This window comes from Peromyscus californicus, unplaced genomic scaffold (assembly GCF_007827085.1).
Source record: "Peromyscus californicus insignis strain IS unplaced genomic scaffold, ASM782708v3 Scaffold_19__1_contigs__length_69161282, whole genome shotgun sequence".
In the NCBI taxonomy this organism is placed as follows: domain Eukaryota; kingdom Metazoa; phylum Chordata; class Mammalia; order Rodentia; family Cricetidae; genus Peromyscus; species Peromyscus californicus.
Genome location: NW_026294491.1, coordinates 53,272,673 through 53,292,256, shown reverse-complemented (window position 1 = coordinate 53,292,256; position 19,584 = coordinate 53,272,673). Strand labels below are relative to the sequence as shown.

General features: G+C 43.3%; 1 protein-coding gene across 1 annotated transcript in view; it reads right to left on the bottom strand.

Annotated features, from left to right (window-relative positions):
- The window catches only part of Pkhd1 (PKHD1 ciliary IPT domain containing fibrocystin/polyductin), a 471,509-nt gene that overhangs the window by 419,016 nt on the left and 32,909 nt on the right, over positions 1 to 19,584 (bottom strand). Inside the window, exons 14-26 of the mRNA XM_052743962.1 lie at positions 19,462 to 19,576; positions 18,346 to 18,624; positions 16,608 to 16,697; positions 16,431 to 16,521; positions 15,007 to 15,149; positions 12,558 to 12,688; positions 11,718 to 11,893; positions 8,283 to 8,421; positions 6,689 to 6,816; positions 4,404 to 4,588; positions 3,359 to 3,481; positions 1,910 to 2,015; positions 1,216 to 1,491 (exon numbers count right to left, since the gene is read on the bottom strand). Of these exons, the coding sequence (XP_052599922.1) occupies positions 1,216 to 1,491; positions 1,910 to 2,015; positions 3,359 to 3,481; positions 4,404 to 4,588; positions 6,689 to 6,816; positions 8,283 to 8,421; positions 11,718 to 11,893; positions 12,558 to 12,688; positions 15,007 to 15,149; positions 16,431 to 16,521; positions 16,608 to 16,697; positions 18,346 to 18,624; positions 19,462 to 19,576 (1,982 nt within the window). The remainder of the gene's footprint in view (positions 1 to 1,215; positions 1,492 to 1,909; positions 2,016 to 3,358; positions 3,482 to 4,403; positions 4,589 to 6,688; positions 6,817 to 8,282; positions 8,422 to 11,717; positions 11,894 to 12,557; positions 12,689 to 15,006; positions 15,150 to 16,430; positions 16,522 to 16,607; positions 16,698 to 18,345; positions 18,625 to 19,461; positions 19,577 to 19,584) is intronic.

Here is a 19,584-nt window from a genome sequence, read left to right as displayed (position 1 = left end):
GAAAGATGTCTACCATCTAGCAGTGTGGCCTGAGCTGGGAAAGTAACTCTGTAAGATCAAACCTCCAATAAATCTAGTCAGAAGGCTGCAATAAGCCCAAAACTCAAGCCAATAATTCATGGGATAATGAAGAATATGGTCTTTCACTCTGAGCAAAACATGCTTCCTTGCTCCCTCCTGACAACACTAAAAAGAGTTTGCTATTCTGTGTGGGTATGAAAAGGGGTGGGCCTGCTAATTCATTCACCCAAGACAAAACAGAATCAGAATCAATCTTGTCCTTTGAACGATGACCCTGTCTAGAGCATACCACTTTAAACTGTTTTCTGGGCTACAGGCTTCTGGCCACCAGAATCAACAATGACCAAAGTGCAAATCATTAAGAAAAGGAACTGGGTATTGTATTCTACAAAGTTGATACATTAGCCAACATGAGCCTGGGTATTTCTGAAACTCTTATAGGCCAGCTGGAGTTTTTCTCAACTAGTAGAGTTCTTCAGAAAGTAACAAGATTTGGAAAGATCTGTACTCTCCCGTGGACCTAAGATCCAATCCATCCTTCTGATATTGACAAGACCTACTATACTCAGACTCGAACTATGCAAACAGTAGGTGGCTTTGCATACTGGCCAAATTTCCAGGAACACTAGGGAAATAAAAACTCTGTGAAAAGTTTCTAGTGGGTGGGCATACCTGCCGAATACTGTTGCTTTTGAAGGAGTGTTGCCATGTGTTGACTCATTTGTTCTCGAAGAAAGCTAGGTAAGCTATGAATGAGGCGTAATCAGGCCATTCTAAAGGTAAGGCAGCCAGCACAGAGCACTCTGTTTTGTATTTTAGCTCCACCCCCTCCCCTGTGAGGTCTCAGGCAAGTTGTCTTTCCCCCAGAACTAGCACTGTTTCATTTAGCATCTTGGAGTTTTTCAGCTGAATGACCATCCAAGTTGACTCCAGGGTCTGATTACATGTCTCATCACCAGCTAATTCTAGTCTTAATGTGCCAAGCAAGTCCATCTCAGAGCTTAAAAGTGTTCTTAATTTGAAGAAATGTCTAGGAAACAAAAAGATGTAAATCATAAGACATATGAGGCTATGGGCCTAGATTGCTGCATGACCAGGAACTCTAGCTTCAGAAAGCAGGTGCACAGTGGAGCACACACACACACACACACACACACACACACACACACACACACACACACACACACACATTACCTATCTCTGCAGCCGTAGCAGGCTCCACAGCATCGAGCCTGGGTTCCACATACAGGAAGAGGCCTTCTCCACTGGCATTAACAGCAAGGCCTGAAGGTCTCACCAGCATCAAAATCCGATGCACTCCAGCTGGTAACAGGTCCATCTCACAGACCACGTTTGTTTCGTTTGAGAAAATAACTTCACAACTTGTTTTGTTCACTGTAACCTGTAAGGACTGGGAATCTCCAGGGAAACCAGTTCCAGTAAAATAAACCAGTAGGTTGACGTCACAACCTAAAAGGGTAGGTGGGAGGAAATTCAAAGCTCAAATCAGTGCTGACACTCCGTTTCAGAGCTCTCACTCCAACATCAAAGGCTTGTTCTCTTTCAGCTTCCTCTCCCAAAACTGAAGGAGTCTACTGATGACTCAGACACTGTGTTTATCATCCTGGTACAAAGTCCCCACCTTCAGCTTCCTCAAACTAGCAATGAAATGCCATAACTTAATAAAAATAAATCAGTCAATAATAATATAAAGGAAATTTGAGTCAAAGGACTGATAATAACCCCACACACATATTTAAATTAGAATATACCCCGTAATGGACCAAAAATGTGCCCTCCATTGCATCCATATCTACGGAGAATGCTAATGCTCCTACCACAGCCTCTAATAAAATCACTGAGTCTAAGAGTCACATCTAGAGCATACCAGGGGAATACCACACATAATCCACACTGGGAGTTGACTCTTGCAGGTATTGGAAAGAACAGGAGCCCGAACAGGAGGCTGGTACGTCATTCACTTGTACAACCACCTGGGAGAGGAAGGTATGAGAATTAAGAGCGAATGTATGGACTTCACGAACACAAGGGAAGTTATAAAGCATTTGTGCGCATTTCCTAAATTAAAATGTCTTTATGATTCATACATTCTCATTTCCTTTTTTTCTATTTTCTCAGTGAAAGTTCTTATACAAAAAAAATGAATGGTTCAAAACATATTAAATTTTCTCAAAGTCGTAGAAATGCTGAGATCCATTTGTGCAAATAAATACAGTTAATACATGGCTTTTGAAATGGAGTCCTTTCTGTGATTCCCATCTAACCTTGAACTCCTGGGCTCTGTGAGTCTTCCAGACACCTATATTGTACATGACTGAATATGATAAATGGTCTCTTTTAAACATGTCCTCTCTGTCATCTGGAAGTAAATTTCATAAACTTGGAATACACAAGGACTTTTTATAACTGGGCCCACACTTCATGAAAACTATCTTTTTTCCCCACTAGTACAAACTATTGGGCACGGTCCTCTTGCCTTCATGGCAGAGCAAAGTGTAGTTACACATTTGGGTTGAAGGTGTTTTTGTCCTAGAGGATAAGTTCAGACTCTGTATCTCTCCTTTTCAGTAAAACCAAATGAACGCTAACTCACTTTGAATGATAATTTAAACATTCTTTAGAAATAGGGAAGGTAAAAGGTACGACTCGATTGATCCTGTAGGATTCTTTAAATGGGTTAAATGCACACTCACATTATATAATAGTTCTGTAAGAGGAAAGGCGTGTTCGGGTGGCATGGGTGACAAAGAGCCCTTCAACTGTATTCGCAATGATTTATTTTCAAAAGACAAAAATAATGATAATCAGGACCAGCAAGATGGTTCAGTGGGTAAAGGCACTTGCCACCCAATCCTGATGACCTGAGTTCAGTCCCTGGAACCCACATAAAATGAAAGAACCAACTCCATATAGCTAGTTGTCCTCTGGCCTCCACATGTACACCAAGTCACATACTCTCCCACCCCACCCAACACACACATCACACATATGTATCCACACACCAATAACAATAACAGTAAATAAGTAAACTTAGAAAAATATTAATCATATTTAACCATTCTCAGGTTGGATACTTAGTAATTGGTTATATGTATTTTGCTATATGGGCCCTCTAACTTTTGTACCATAATAATAGCATCAATATTTATAAAGAACTTGGTGCTTAGAAAGCAATTACGTTTTCACAGTACTTTGGAAATGCTGTGGAAGCAAACCAAATGAAGAAATGAGCTACAGAAGTTGAACCAATCAGCCCTCAGTGTAAACAAGTGAAGAACTTGAAATATGTTTGGTGCTGGTGGCCCAGCACTCTCACCTGAGTTTGCTGGTTGGCAGTAGCCAACATGTCTCCAAAGATGGGTCCAAGGAAAACTCCACCGTCATATACTACACGAGCAATTACTGCAGGATTCACCCCAGTAAGATTTTGATCTGAGACCTGAGATAGTTACATTTCTGATCAATTCTGTCATGGAAAAGAAATCTCATCTTGAGGGAAACAAATGAGTTTTTATTCCACATTCTGTTTGAAATAATCTCATAGCTTGAACTGATAAAGAATTTTAGTCTAGAAACCTAATGGTTAAAAATAAATAAATAAAAAGTGGCTAATAAAAGGTGCAGTAAAACAGAGGGATGTTTGTGAGAGGAGTTTGTCAAAAGAGGCACACACACACAAATAATCATCATATTAAGTCTTGAGATACTTTGCTTCTATGTGCCTCTCTGTTTTATTAGTTTGTAATCTAAAATATTAAAAATAAAACATAAGAAAAACTTGCTTTGAAATCAGAACAAACATTATCATTCTTCTTCCATCTCACTCCAGGATTTTACTTGAGAAACCACTTATCTCATAGTGCCATAAAGCCTGGATAAAATTTCATCTTGGGTTTTATTTTATAATAAGCAAATGCTAAATGATCATTCGATTATTTTTTAAGACGTTAAATATGCAAGAGCATCTGCTTTTGTCATTATCCAAAGACAGCAAACCCTTTTCTAAATTCCCCTCTGCCACGCCATCTGCCTCATGATGATCCAAGTCGATCACATCTGTTTAAATTATCCGATAACAGATGTGGAAAGCTATGTGGCGGACACTGACCAACAGTTCCTCTCCCCGCATTGAGTTAGGAAAGGAGGCACTGGGTTTCATGAGATGAGACCTGAGATGTAAAATTCATGTTGAAACCTTCTTAAGAAGGATATGGAACCTCTTTGCTAGAATACACCAACAAATAACAGTAATAATCTATATCCATTTTCATTCAAATAATTCTGTATGTCTTTTTCTTACAAAATTTCTCCAGGAAACCAAATCTATCCCACACACACAAAAAAAAGTTGGTTATACCTACTCTGATAAAATTGGGCAAATCCCCAGTCTGAGTAGTCCAAGAAAGAGTCCACACATGTTCATAGCAGGAGTTTAGCTCCTTTGTCACAGTGAAGTCACTGACATTGAGGTATCCAGATGTGGACTCATCAGCATTGTCCTGCAATAGCTTATGAAGCTGTCTGGAAGACATGTGCACCGGAACATCTGTGAGGCAAGAGTTTGATGCAGAAAACAGGATACTAATGAATACACATTGTGGGTGTCAGCATCAAGGATAAAAGAAAATAAATACCAGGGTCACACTAAACTTGCAGGAGACTTTCAGAATCAAAATGTAACACAAGAGAACCTTTACCCCACGTAACATCATGTTTGTCCCCAGAAGTAGATGACCACTTCTTACACTAAGACACTTCCTTCAGTGTTATATCACCTGGCACACAGGGAACATGCTGTGTCAGACAAAGCTGCCTCAACTATCCACTCAACACACAGGCTCCAGACATCTTTGAAAGGGCTGAACGTCTAATTAAATGTTGGCTTTTCCTTGGAAAATTTTAGCTGGTCCTGCGAACAGAGAAAACTTGGCTACTTTTCACAGGGAGTAGGGGAGGCACACAGCAGCTGACAGCCATAAAATGTGGCCAATACAGCTGAGGAATGTTGGCACTTCGCTTTGCTTTCTCTATTAGAATCTCCTCTTAAGCCCAACCACCTGCTTTCCCGTTCCGCATCCCCACAGAGAAATAACAAATCTCTGTGCCTCATACTTTACCAAAAGTTTCCATTTCATTAGCTAGTTCCAACAGCACTGTGAGGTGGGCCATTGGAGCACCCCCCATGCCCACCTGAGGGATGAAGAAAATGAACCCTAACGATATTCCAAAGCTTGCCAAACCAGTGAGGCAGGTTTAGATTAAAATTAAGGTTGCTTTTCACCTGCTCAAGAGCCTTTCTCTTGAGTGCCACACTGCCCTGAAGGGTTAATAAAGTACCACTGTGTTTCCACAAGACCAACGACAGTTCCATCATTAAAAAGCATTTGGGGTCTGTACTCATTCAACAGAGTTAGGCTAAGACTGGCTTTCCTCCGTGGCTCTGCGGGAGCAACGTGACAGGCATCCATGTTGTAGTCTGAGAGCAGAAAAGAACCTCTGCAGAGAATCTCTCATTTGTAAGAAGTATAGCCTGGTGGCTCATATCATAGAGACAGAGGCATTGGGGACACTGGCCCATGTGCCTTAAGCTTTTCCTACGTTGTCCCCTTATAGTCAAAGCACCCCTGTGTGCCTCCCACCAAGGAAGATCCTTTCTCAGGAGAAAAAGTTTTGGTGAACATGTTCCACCTACCCATACAGCTTTCCTGAATGCCTCTGAGCTCCCTTATGAAGTCCCACATTTCTGCTAGTATTTATCAATAATATTCTTGAGCAATATCATTATCTCTTCTCATATTCTGTTCTTTGTCAAAGTGCATATTATTGAAGCTCTTGAAACACTGTACCAAGTTGTGTCCATAATCTCAAACTTGGGTGACTGTTAAAATTCTCAATAGCACAACGACAGCCCCTACATTTAACTCTGAGGGACCTGAGTACAATGGGCGTTGGCCTAGGAAATTCCAGAGAGAAGATGAATTCGAACCTAAAATACCCAGGTTCACATCTAGAGCCCATCATAAATTATTTGTAAGAACTTCAGGGAAGCTTCAGCGTGGCTGACTGAATTCCAACCTTCACAGCAAAGAGGAGATATGACTGTGTCCTAATCCTTTGCAAGGCCAAAGAATAAACATTATCTCACGTGGCAGAAGAGACGGTCAAGTCAAGGATTTGAGAGGAGTTTAACATGAAGTGTGCAGCAAAATCTTATCTATCCGTCAAGACCAAGGCAGAGGAAGTGTTGAGACACGGGAAGCAGGCCATGACCTCAGGTTAAAGCAATGCGGGTTCAACTGAGGAATGGCAACACCCACCGGGGCTGAAAGAGGCAGCCGATACATCATCCCCTAGAGCAGGGACAGTTGGGACCCTACCCACACCTTCATGGGGGACCTTGGACTCCAAAACTAAGAATAAACTTAGTCCTAGGTCTCCAAGTTTGTGATAATTCATTACAACGGCCAATTCACTCACTTTCCTCATCTACAAAATTAAAAGGTTGGGATTGCACAGTCCATCCCTTCCCGGCTCTTTAATCTTAACATAGCTGTTTTGAACCCATCACCCGAGCTCACAAGCTGTTTTTTACCTTATGTACCCCAGTATGGACATGAGAAGCTTTGTCCCCTGATTGCCCCTTTACCGAGTATCACTGTGTTGGAGAGTTGGAGGAAGAAGTGTCCTCCCAAAGGCGGGCTTGTCCTCTGGAGTCGCTGTGCAGTCACCTCAATCAGTTCTGATCCTTCACCTGTCCCCTCAGCGGGCACGTAGCTGCGGCATATCAAAAATGAAGTATTAGCCACCACAGCCATTAGGATGCGCGGGGCAGACCAATCCCAGCTCTTTACAAAGACTGCTTCACTCCCATGATTCTGTGCTTTGGTTTCGAACTCCCAAATATTGAATGTTCCTCTCCCACTACAGCAGGAGCAGTGTGCTACACATAGCAGGCTCTTTAAGAACGTGCTACCAGCATTGATCCTATGAACACAGGGATCCAGAGCAACAGGCAATTCTTCCACACACCTGCCACCCCCATTTCTGGTTCATAAAGGACATGACTTGCTTGAGCATCATTTGCATACTCAGAGTGCCCTGGTCCATCAGTGTTCCCCCAGCACCCCCTGCTGAAGCATCTACTCCACCTCACTAATGTCAAACACAATGCCAGTGCAGCCAGCCCTGCTTTTGATAAACAAATGACCCAAATAACTGCAGCATGAATTGGGGTGCAAAACTGTCCAGTCGCTACCCTGAGCTGACTAGTTGTGTCCCCTCACAAACACAAAAGTCACACGTTGAAATCCTAGACCCCGGGGCCATGGCTTTAGGATGTTAAACCTTTGAGGAGGTCTTTAGATCATGAATGGGATTGGTGTTCTTTGAGAGGCATGCTCTAGACAGACCGTCCTCTTTCCCATCATGGCCACAGGCTTCCAGAGGAGCGCGGCAACTTGAGGTAAACTCAGAGAGGAAGATCATCAGGAACACTCTGAGTGTAACCTGTACACAGTAACTCAAACTAGCTTTTATCATTTCATAGTTAATAGTCAAGAGCCAGCCAATAGGGCACTATTTTGCATGTGTGTGTATGTATATATGATATATATGTGATAATCATATATACATACACACACACATATAGGTACAGTACACATACAAGGCAGGGCATTGTTGATCCTGCTGAGTTTAAGTGAAATTTAAAAGAATAACATACATGTGGTCCCAAGACTTCAAAGTATCTGCTTTGTAAAGGACGACTGGAAATAAGTCACGACTAAGAAGCCACGCTTGTGGTGCTCTAGTGCCACCTGCTGGTGAGTTCTCAGAAATGCCTATTTTTGTTCCTTAGACTGAAAGAATACCAACAAAATCAATGCACTGGGACCGCAATTAGGGGAGTAAATGGAAAACAGTGCTTACTCTGAGAAGCATAACAAACTATCTAAAAACAAATTCAATGGAAATAAGCTCCTAAATGTAGCTCCAGGCTGGCTGAATCAGCACGAGTAGGTCATTGAAAATGCAAATTTTTCAGACCCCCTAACCGACCAGGTCCCCGCAATTTGTCTTTACACCAGATCTCCGTCCAAGTCTGATGCATCATCCTTGAGATAAGACGGTGGCTCTAAACAGTATGACGGGGAGTTTTCCCACCACAATAAAAAGCTGCACCCCTGTGCACCACAGCCAGCTGTGGGTACTGAGGAGACCCATGCCGGACAACCACTTCTTACCATGCAGTGATGAGTGGGAGCTCCGAGCCACACCCCGCCAACCAGAAGGCTATGCGGTAGACTGGAGGGAATCGCACCACAGAGACTGACTCCACCAGATTCCCACCTGGGCGGGCTGCTCCAGAATCAGCTTGAGAAACTAGAGACCAGTGATCCAATTAGTACCAAATAACTCAAGATAGAGGCTTGCAACGTGGAAAGTTCTGGCTGAGGATGGTGAGTCACATAGTTCTCCATGCACACATAAAGCCTAGATCCCTATCCATGTACTGCATCGGAGAAACTAGGGGAGAAGGGTGTGGGAGGACTATGTTGAACTTACTACCAAGAGGGAAATGCAGTGGTGTACATACATGAAGATCAGCTCCACAGCATATGTCAATAAGCCCCCACCAGCCAACCACCTCTTGGAACACCCCTACATCCGACTGTGTGGGTGACAGTTACCCCTTCCCTCCCATAACCTCGGGAAACCTTCATGACACACAGATGATCGTCCCTGGGAATGCCATGTAGCTAAGGGATGTACTGGGCTCTCATAACTAGAGCTACCTAAGTGTTTATCATGGTGTGAAGTGATGTGTGTGCAGAAACATGCGAATCCAAATCCTGGTTTTCCCACTTCCCTTGGACTCTGCTAATCAACATAAGCTCCGTGATACTCAGCTTTCTCATCTTCAAAGTGAGAGTCACAGCATGTGGGACTGGTGGGAATCTTTATAGCAGGTAGTTCAGCAAGACGGCTGACTTCAGTGACCACAAAACATTTCAATATCCGCTGTCTTCCTGCTCAGCACTGGGCAAAACAGCTTTTCCTCAACAGTACTTCCAGTTCAGATTACAGAGAATTCAAGGGCAATGATATCCTTGTCTTGCTGTTTCATGACCTCTTCTTTTATTGTTTGTTTTAGACAGGGTCTCACTGTGTCGCCCTGGATATACTGGAACTCACTGCGCAGACCACATTAGCCTTGAACTCGTACAAGTCTGCCTGTCTCACCCTCTCCAGGGCTGAGTTTAAAGGCAAATGCCACCATGCCTGGTCCTGCATGCCCAGTTCCTACTGCAACACTGGCACAGAGCAGGTGTTCAATATGATTATGAGCTCTGCAGAGGAAGCAGTGTTGGGAAACTTTGGGATCCATTCTACCCCCACATTCCAGCTGTGTGCGCTGACAGAGAACAGGGCTTTGAGAATAATCCCTCTTGGCCTGATTTCCTCATACATAGATTAGAGGTGGCAGGACCATCTCAGGTGCTCTGAGAACGACATGAAATGATGATGATGGTGATGATGATGATGATGATGATGATGACGATGGTGGTGATGGTAACAATAATAATGATAATAATAAATAATAGAAGCTACTACAGTAGACACAAAGAACTTCCACAGACTATTAAGCAGAATAATATAAGTACATATTATATTGATCAGACAAACATTGTTAATCCTGATAACTGAGCTCAGTAACATAGTGCATATTGCCGTTAACTAAAACTCAGGGTGGGGGAGTTAGTGCCAGCCGAGCAAACTGGCAAAGGAGGAAGCAAACGGCTTCACCAATCCCAGTCTTCATTCTTGCCCCCGCCCCTCCTCCTCCCTGTCCTCCTTACTTCTCCCCCAGATGCTTCTAGATCTACAGAGCTTTGGTGGTAAAAAGGTGAGGGTGGCGAGAAAGGGCGTTGGGTGCTTGGCTTCAGGGTGAGGAAGAAATGAAATGGCACCTGTTATCAAGTCGAGAGTTTCCCAAACAACGTGCTTAAGTGTGTGAAACACTGGCTGCCTTGGCCCTCTGAAAATCTGGGCAATACTTGAGACTACAGAAGTCCCCCAGCCAGTTGTCTTAGACACCAGCAAATGCAGCTGATCATCTCAACACGTGTCTGAACAGCATCGTTTTCCAGATGTGCCAGAGCAAAGGCTGAATGATTAGCAGTGTCTTGGTGTGACCCAAGCATTCAAAGAACACTTAAACCAGCAGAACAAATAAAAGATGGAATTTCAATAAGCATCGAAGATGATATGTTTAAAGATTTGTAAGAGAGGGGCTCCCAAGATGACTCAGCAGGTGAAGGCATTTGCCATGCAAACATGGAGGACCTTAGTTCAGATCCCAGAACCCATTTAAAGGTGGAAAGAGAGGACCAACTCCACAAAGGTGTCCTCTGGCCCCCACATGTACACTATGGCATGCACATACACACACACACATACACACACACACACACACACACACACACACACACACACACACACACATACACACACACCTAAATAATAAACAAAATAAAATTTAAATTCAATGAGATGATGTGATTCCAAAGCTGACAGTCCTCTCAGAGCCATGTGCAAGCTCTCTTACCCATAGGTCTGCGATTCTTAGAAGGGCTCACAAGTGGTGCATTTTGTAAATAAAACAATAAGTGACTGTGACATCTTCCCCTCCAGAGAGTGAAAAGCTATGAGAGACGGAAGCACTGAGCCCAACGTCACAAGAGACAACCTTGACAGAATAGAAAAGGGAGCAAAAGTTGGGAAGCTGGAGCCCTGAGAGAACCTATACCATCAGCCTTGGCCATCAGTGCTCATACACGACCAACCTCAGTGGGACTCATGAGGACAGGCACTGTGTCCTGAGGACCAGAGGCCAGCACAGCCAGGTGAGGGCACTGTCCCCAAGAGAGGTCGGTCAAAGGAAACTTTGTGGGAAAGTGAATCAGAAGTGAACTCTGACTGCGTGGTAGGAGTCTGGGAGGACTAAAAGGATAGGTGGGTCCCCGAAGTACCTGCTGTCTATCTGGAGACTCATAAATCAAATCTGTAGTCTGTATATAAGAGCAGATACTGTGCGTTGCTTCTAGCACTGTGTGTGACAGTGTACAGTGACACTGAAGCTGGAGAAGAGGGAGAGGCCCTGCTGGCATAGCAGTGATAATCACAATTTCTATGGTTTTAAGTACTTCCTGGGTCAGGAGACGTAAAGGGTAATTTTGTATTAATCATTGGTTAATCTTGATGTCGGCTCTTTATACACCCATTTTACAGATAAGAAGAACAAATCTTCCGAGCCAGAAAGTTGTAATGTGGGGGCATAGTAGTACAAGCACAAAAAGTAAGATAAATTGGTGAGATAAACAGGAGAGAGAGAGAGAGAGAGAGAGAGAGAGAGAGAGAGAGAGAGAGAGAGAGAGAGAGGAGAGAGAGAGAGAGAGAGAGAGAGAGAGAGAGAGAGAGAGAGAGAGAGAGCAGCTAGCTGGAGAGACATAGAAGTAAAAGCACACATGGCCAATCCCATCTGCCTTCAAACCATGGCAGGCAAGTTGAAGAATCCCCCATTCTCTCCTTTGGAAGAGAAGAGCAATGCCTAATGTGGGTGTTTGAGATAGGCGTTTAACAGGCAGGCCCAAGAGAACAACAGATGTGGCGATCACCTGTCACGTTTGTATCTGCAAGGATAATTTCATCCAGATAGAGCAGGCCCGCCCCCGGGGCCACAGGCAGGATGTCAATCCGATGAACCAGCAACGCAGTGTTTGCCAGAGGAGACTGGAGATCTTCAGAGTGACGCACACATGTGTCCCAGAGGTTAACACAAGTGAACTGCCAGCTGCCAAAGCAGAGAGGGAGGGGACTCTGGGTAAGGTCTCCATCCTCCTCCAGACAGCCCCCCTATACCCTGGGCTCAGCCCACTGCCATCTACAACACTGGTGAGTCATTTCAAGTCGGCCACTCATTCACAACACCAGGCATCCATCAGCAGCACTTTCGATAAACAATGTAGTTGTGCATCTTAAATAGATAGATTACATGCCAGGCTCTAACCATGTGCGGATCATCCTGGGTATTCCTGTATTATTGACTCGTTTTGAAGTTTAAAACAACTTCAAGAGCAATGAGAAATGTCTAGACAGAGAATGGAATCAGTGGACCAGGGTGCCTTAATTTTATTACAGAACCACTTGCTGAATGCATTTCAGTGAAGTGCAGATTCTCAGGGCCTCAATTCTCCTCATCTATCATGTCAACGAATGTCTCGTAAGTTCTGTCCCTAATGTGATGCTAGGGTCCGGTCAGATTCCTTCCATACTCGTAACTGTTTCTCTTAAGTCAAACTGCTTTGTCCGGTCAAATAAATAAATTCAAAGCACCAAGTTAGTATCTGAGGCCCAAATGGAATACTCAGTATCTCAAGGGGGCCACAGTCTCTAAGACATCCAATCCACCCCCCCCCAGCAGGAAGAATCCACCCACACCTCCCCATCGTAGCTACCTCTCAGGGTGAGGTTCCGTGAGACTCCAGTCGCAAGTGGTATTCTTTGTGATATTTTGGAAGCCAAATATGAATGAAACAGTCATCTTCAAGGCAGTCCCATTTATGTGGCCTCTGTATGCAATGCACAGCTGTGGATACCAAATATGCCCTTCAGTTCAACACTGCCAGAAGCTGCAACTCAGATACTATGTGACAGGAGGTTGCCTCTCCAGGTCTTGCTGCATGCTATTCAAGAGTCTAGGTTCAGTTGATCAGGAAGCCCAAAGCATTATTCTTTACCTCTTCAACCAAGCCAGAACATAACTCAGTAATTACTTTCTCTGAGGCCAAAAGAAAAACAGTATTCGATGGTGAACCTTTTCGAAGTTCAGTGCTATGCTCAGCAATGAGGATTTTAAAGTATGTCAGTTGTAACACACCTGCTTTAACCCAGGCAGCTGTGGGACCTCAGAGAGTCACTTTTCCTGCCCTGGCTTTCTTCTACTCTAACTCCCAGTGTGCTTGAGTTCTAAACTCAATACAACACAGTCATTTGGCACAAAGATGCTTCAGAGAAAGGACTGTCAACTTCCATGTTCTTGCCTTTGAGGGAGCAGGGTAACCATTGAGAAAGCTGTCTTATACAGTATGGGACATTTAACAGCATCCCTGGAATTTGCTTACTAAATGCCAATAACGATTCTCCCTTTATGACTAGCAAAAATAATTCCCTGTGTTTACAACTCTCCCCTAAAGGGCAAATGTATTCTTCAAGATGAGCCTGCAATAGAGAAGAGGCTGAAGATGGAATGGGGCCCTGATCCGAGACAGTTAGCTCAACTCCCATTACAGCTCACCTGGGAAGAAGGCAAATTATCACGAACTCTGTCATCCCATAAGCACTCACTTTGGTTTCCAGAACCAGTGAATGACACCTCTTTAGGAAGATAGGAAAGCTACCAAATCAAGAATATAAGAAGTGTTCGAGACAAGCTAGAGAGATGGCTTAGCGGTTAAGAGCACCAGTAGCTCTTCCAGAGGGCCTGGGTCCGATTCCCATCACCCACATGGTGGCTCTCAACCATCTGTGAATGCAGTTCCAGGGAAGCCGAAGCCTTCTTCTGGTGTCCACGATTACGTGGACACATATAGAAACACATACAGGAAAAGTCTAATAAAATAAAGTCACTTTAAAGATATTTAAGTTTTTAAGAATTGGGTCAACTTTCCTAAAAGTAGTGTAATTCCCAACTACATTCTGAATAATTATTTTTATACCACAGTTAAATGCAGCTCTCACCCCTCATCAAGGAAGCATCTTCCTGCTGCAGACAGAGACTGCCACAGAAATCCGCAACTAGTCAAAATGCAGGAAACAAGTGACCATGGAGTGCCCAGCCTGGGCTGATAGGTCTACAACACAAGCCCTATACATAAGGTTCAAGAAACGTTTTGGAAGAAGGGGCAGAAAGATGGTAAGAACCAGAGGATCAGAACATCTGCTACAAGATGGTGTCTTTTATATATGACAGTGAAGTTGTACCCATGGAAGCCCAGCAATACGGTCACCTGAAAAAGACCTGCGCAATGACCAGCCAAGATCCCATTCCAATGTGGACAAGGGAAACCTTGAAACCCCACCTTTAGATGAGGAACTACAAGTAATTAAGGGCTGCCGAGAAAGGGAAAATCAACCTTCTTCAGGGACTAGCCCCCCAAAACACATATATGCATGGGCAATACTAAACAGACTCTGAAGGATGTGTGTGTGTGTGGTGTGTGTGTGTGTGTGTGTGTGTGTGTGTGTGTGTGTGTGTAATAATTAAAAGAGCAGAATATGAATTTAAGAGGGAGTAGGGGAACACAAGAGTTGGAAGGGGAAGAGAGAAGGTGAAAGATGTAAATTTATGTAAATGCAGTACTCATGTATGAAATTCTTTAAAAATTAAATAAATAGCAAAGGGGGTAGGTGTGTCAGCTGATCCACTAATTACTTGCTTTAATTACAATAATAATAATAATAACTACCCTCAACTGGGTCCTCACTGATGCAAAACATCTTACTATATTAATCTTCACCACACTAAACATTTTAGAGATGAGTAAATTAAGACATGTCGTATGTGAGTAATAAACATTAAGAATACGCAGGATATAGAGTCAGTGTTCAAAACCAGAATCTGTCTGCAAGATTTGCACTATTTCTCAAGTGTAGAATGCAAAGAAAATATCTAAACAATTAAAAATGTCCACAGGCCTTCTATCTAACAGTAACATTCTCAGGTAGCAATGCACAAGTAGGGGGGCCTGGAGAAGCAGCTAAGAAACTTCAAACTTGAGCTCAAAATGCACTGGGAAAATTACATCAGTCATTCCCTTTGCTTCTGCAATTTTAGCTTCAAACCCAGAGAATAATGTCAACTCCTCCTGACCTGCCAAGTCCAGAAGCGTGAGAATGGATACTCACATATGGGTACTGATCCAGCTGGTAGCCATGTTTGGCAGCTGAAGGTTTTAGGATAAGGTGTTGAAGTTGACCAAGGCTGAATCTGCCACAGAAGGGTTCAGTTGAACTGGTGAGGACCCCATCAGAGCTGGAACCTTCTAGGCCTGTATATAATTCAAATAAATAGGGATATAGGCACAGCCATGAGACAAGACAATATGTGTATAGGAAATAAACAGTAACATTGGCCCCTCAGCCTAGAGAGAGATGGGAAGAGTCCAGAGGCCTAACACCCTCCAATTGGAAGGTTCTAGCTATGAGAAATCCTTTCTGGATACCATAGAACATAGAATAATAATACAAATTTCTCTGTGTACCAAGATAGGAAAAACTATATAAAAGCAAGAGAGAGAGAACGTCAATTAAAAAAATATTTATTTATTTATTTGCTTGTTTGTTTTATGTTTATGTGTGCCTGAGTGTATGGAGTATGCCATATGCATGTAGGAGCCTACGGATGTCCATCAAAGGGGACTATCAGATTACTCGAAACTGGAATAGGTGCTGGGAACTGAGCCTGAGTTCTGTGCTCGAGTAATAAATACTCTTAACCATTTCTCTAGCCATTCAGTACAACTTCAGTTCACTTTAGGAATAGTTTTCAGAATGCATTGTCCATTGATTGTGGAGGCAATGTTGCACATTGGCACATTTTAAGAATTTCTTCAACTTGATATGTCTTGGCTGGCTGATATCCCTGGGAGGCCCACCTGTATCTGAAGAGAAATAGTGAGAAAGGAGTGTGGTTGGGATGTAAAAACAAAAAAAAAATTAAAAAAAGAAAAGAAACAATTTCTTGCCTGCATTCTTATATACTAATTCTCTTGTATGAGCTAGAAGCGGTGGTACATGCTTGCAGTCCCAGCTACTTGGAAAGCTGGCACAGGAGGATCACAAGTTCAAGGCTGATCTCCACAACTTAGTGAGAACTTGTCTCAAAACTTTTTTTAATTAAAGGGATATTAGTATGGCTCAATTGAAGAGCTCATGTGGAACATCTACAAAGCCTTAGGGCTTGATCTTCATCAGCACACACACAAAAATCATTGATACAAATTTTGATTTTGAACTAAACGAGATTTTTTTAAAAAAACATTACCATTGCCATGCATACCCTGTTTCTTCTCCCTGTTTAGAAGAAACTCTCTGAACAGTGTTTCTCTCTGCTGAACTATCAAGAAGAACACTTCTTCAGTTGACACACATCCCAACCGTCTCCCTCCCGAATACACAGCTACTCCCATGGTCACTCCATCCGGATCCAATGTCCTGCTTTTATTTGACTCTATCAGCACTTTGGTCAAGAAACGGGGATTGTTCCTATGTTATAAGAAAGAAAAGGAAGACAGTAATAGAAGAGAGGACCATAACCACCCAGGAGACACCTTGCTCAAATCCAAGTCGGAGTAGAATGCGAGCTGAAACTGGTTCCAGGCTGCATTTGACCACAAGCAGCTCCTCAATGGTGGTTTGGATCTATTAAAATGAATAAAAATGCAGTCATTCAAATGTCAGGCCAAAAGCTCCCATGCTCCCCTTCGTCATTGGAAGGGAACACTCACTTGTTGAGCTGTAGCATTGGCAGGAACTGGATGGCTAGAGACATTGTCCCAAGTAAGGAAAAAGTTTCCTCTAGCTGACACATTCAATATCTAAAAAGTGGAGAGAGACAAAATTCACTGATATGCAGGGACTGGAGTCAGAGTCAGTCTAGGGAGAGAGCACAGCTCCTCGGAATGATGTTCTGTTTTATTACAGTTTCAGTTTTCTAAATACACATGATCTAGAAATCTCTAGAAAACAGTGTCACCATCAAATGAAACTTTTCTTGGAATAACATGAGTGACTGGTTCCCTGTTTTTCTGTGTTGCTTTTCCAAGAGTACATGATGTGAAGGTCACTACTATACACCACACTTCTGAGAGTACGTCATGTAAAGGTGGCCACAGAACACCACACTTTTGAGAGTACTTGATGTAAAGGTGGCCACTGAACACCACACTTTTGAAAATACATCATATAAAGGTGGCCACTGCACACCACACTTTTGAGAATATGTGATGTAAAGGTCACTATTGCACATCCCACTTTTGAGAGTACGTGATGTAAAGGTGGCCACTGCTCACCTCATTTTTGGACCTTCTCACCAAATCCTGCCTTGAAGGAGTGGCCTGAGAGGCAGCAGCCAGCACATGGCACCCCACTCTCTCATGGGGGCTTATTCCATCTCTACTCTGCCCCCAGTGGATGTCCTCTCTTGGGCACATTATGCTTTTGTCCTGAGGTAGGACTCAGGAATCACTTGCACTGTCCTACTTTCCTCAATAGTTCTTTATGCCCGTGTTACTATTAAACTAGAAGTCGTAGAAGGTAGAGTCCACATTGACTACCTCTGTATAGAAAAGCGAACAACAGAAAGTATACAGAATTTGTTCAACAAAGACACGGAGCACAACCAAAAGACTCAAAGCACACCTTAACAGATTAGACATAAACACAACACATAGGGAAATAAGCCTATAATGGGTCAAAAAGCTATGGTGTTTCATGTGTTGTAAGTGTGTGTGTGTATGTGTGTGTGTGTGTGTGTGTGTGTGTGTGTGTGTGTGTGTGTGTGTGTGTGTGTGTGTGTGTTTAAATGACCTTAATTGTACTTGGAGGAATAAGCTCTCAGCAAAGAAAAGACATGAGGCTGGAAAGTTGAGCACCGGCTGCTCATCCAGAGGACCTGGGTTCAATCCTCAGCACCCATGTCATGGTTCACAACTGTCTGTAACTTCAGTCTCCAGTTCCAGGGAACCCCACACCCTCTTCTGTCCTCAGGCAAGATCATCACACGTAAAACAAATCTAAAAACAATTAAGGACATAACTAGAATTCAAATATTTCAGAAATAAATCAGCAAGGAAGATAATCTCAATACTAAGAATGCATTAAAAAATATACTCATAGGGCCAGCAAGATGACTCAGTGAGTTAAGGGGCTGGCACTGAGCCTGACCAGCTGTATTGGATATCAGGGACCCATGTGGTAGGAGGAGAGAACCGACTCCTGCAAGCTGTCCTCTGACCTTCACATACAAGCCTTGGAACCCACATGCACATACACATAAACAATAATACGTAATGTTTAAAGATAAAGAAACGAATTTTAATCTTTATGACTCTATATCCTATATCTGTGGCAGAAGAACTGTCAATGCATCTCAGGTTTTCTTATTCTCAATCAGCTGTACTCCTATTGAGGAAGACTCCCCTCTCCCCATGGCTCACTTTCATGGGGTTGAGAAGACACACAGACCTGTAACTCTGGAAGTCTCTGGGCTCGGGCTCGGATCTGGTGTTTCTCCAGAAGGTAAGTGTTGACCACATCAGGATTCAGCCAGGTGTTGTGGATCTGGACAGCAATTCTCATGCCCCTGCTGGGGGCTATCCCACGCTGCTCTGCTTCCAAGTAGTACTTGGCTCCTGCCCGCAGTTCTAACTTAGTGGTCTTCTGTTGCCAACTCCCTTCATCCCCTTTCTGCTCCCAAGAGTCAAACCAGTCAGCAGTGCCAACTCCAACAGAGGCCACTTCTACCTGTGCCCAAATAAGCCAATCACAGTCAACACTGTGAATCTTCCATTCATTTTGTGCTCAGACAATGAGCATTTCAAAAGCTACTGACATGACATTTTTAAGCACTTTTCCAACCACTTAGTCCACTGACTTTGACCCTGTGGCTACGTTTGCTTCTCCACTCCTCCTCCATTCTCTCTCTCAATTGCACAGTAGTTGGGAGAATTTACAGGCTATATTTAGGAACAGCCTCTGCCCTCACATTCTATGTCTGTGTGATGCTGTGAAAAGATAGCATTAAACCCTTGAAAGACCTAGAAGGGCACTAGCTCATCAAAATCCATGGCTTCCTCCAGCAATCAAATCAATTTCAGAGAGCATACTAAGAACATCATGGGTCTCTGCCAAAGGCACAAGTGGACCTCAGCTGCTTTCTAAAAGTCCAAGGCTGACAGATGCTTCCTGCATGATACTAACCCAAACAGAGTGGAAAGGCCACAAGCTTGAGGGTCAAACCAATCTGATTTTGAATTGTGACTACTTCTCTTATTATTCAATTGGTCCTGAATAGGCCATGCAATCCTTCAATGCCTCAGCTTTCTCATCTAGAAAGTGGAGATATGCATATTTTTATGCATATTTGACCACATCAGGGTAAAATAATATGAGATAAAAATAATAAGCAAGGTTGTAAACTGTAGCATAATGCTGGGCTTACAATACCATTATAGTCATCCAAGTTGCTTTTCAGTGGTATTTTACAACTGTAGAACAGGAAATCTTTCTCTCTGATCCTTTCTTCTTTCAAGGGCAAAGGACTGTGAACAAAGGAAAGGCAACCCAGAGGAGGGTGAGTACCTTAGTCCTTGGCTCCTCGGAGCAACTGAAATGCAGGGAAGCTTGGCTGTCAGCCTGGATCCAGAATGTGTAATTGTTTGTCTCTGGAGCCACAAAGAACCCACTGAGCCGTGCCCTGAAGCA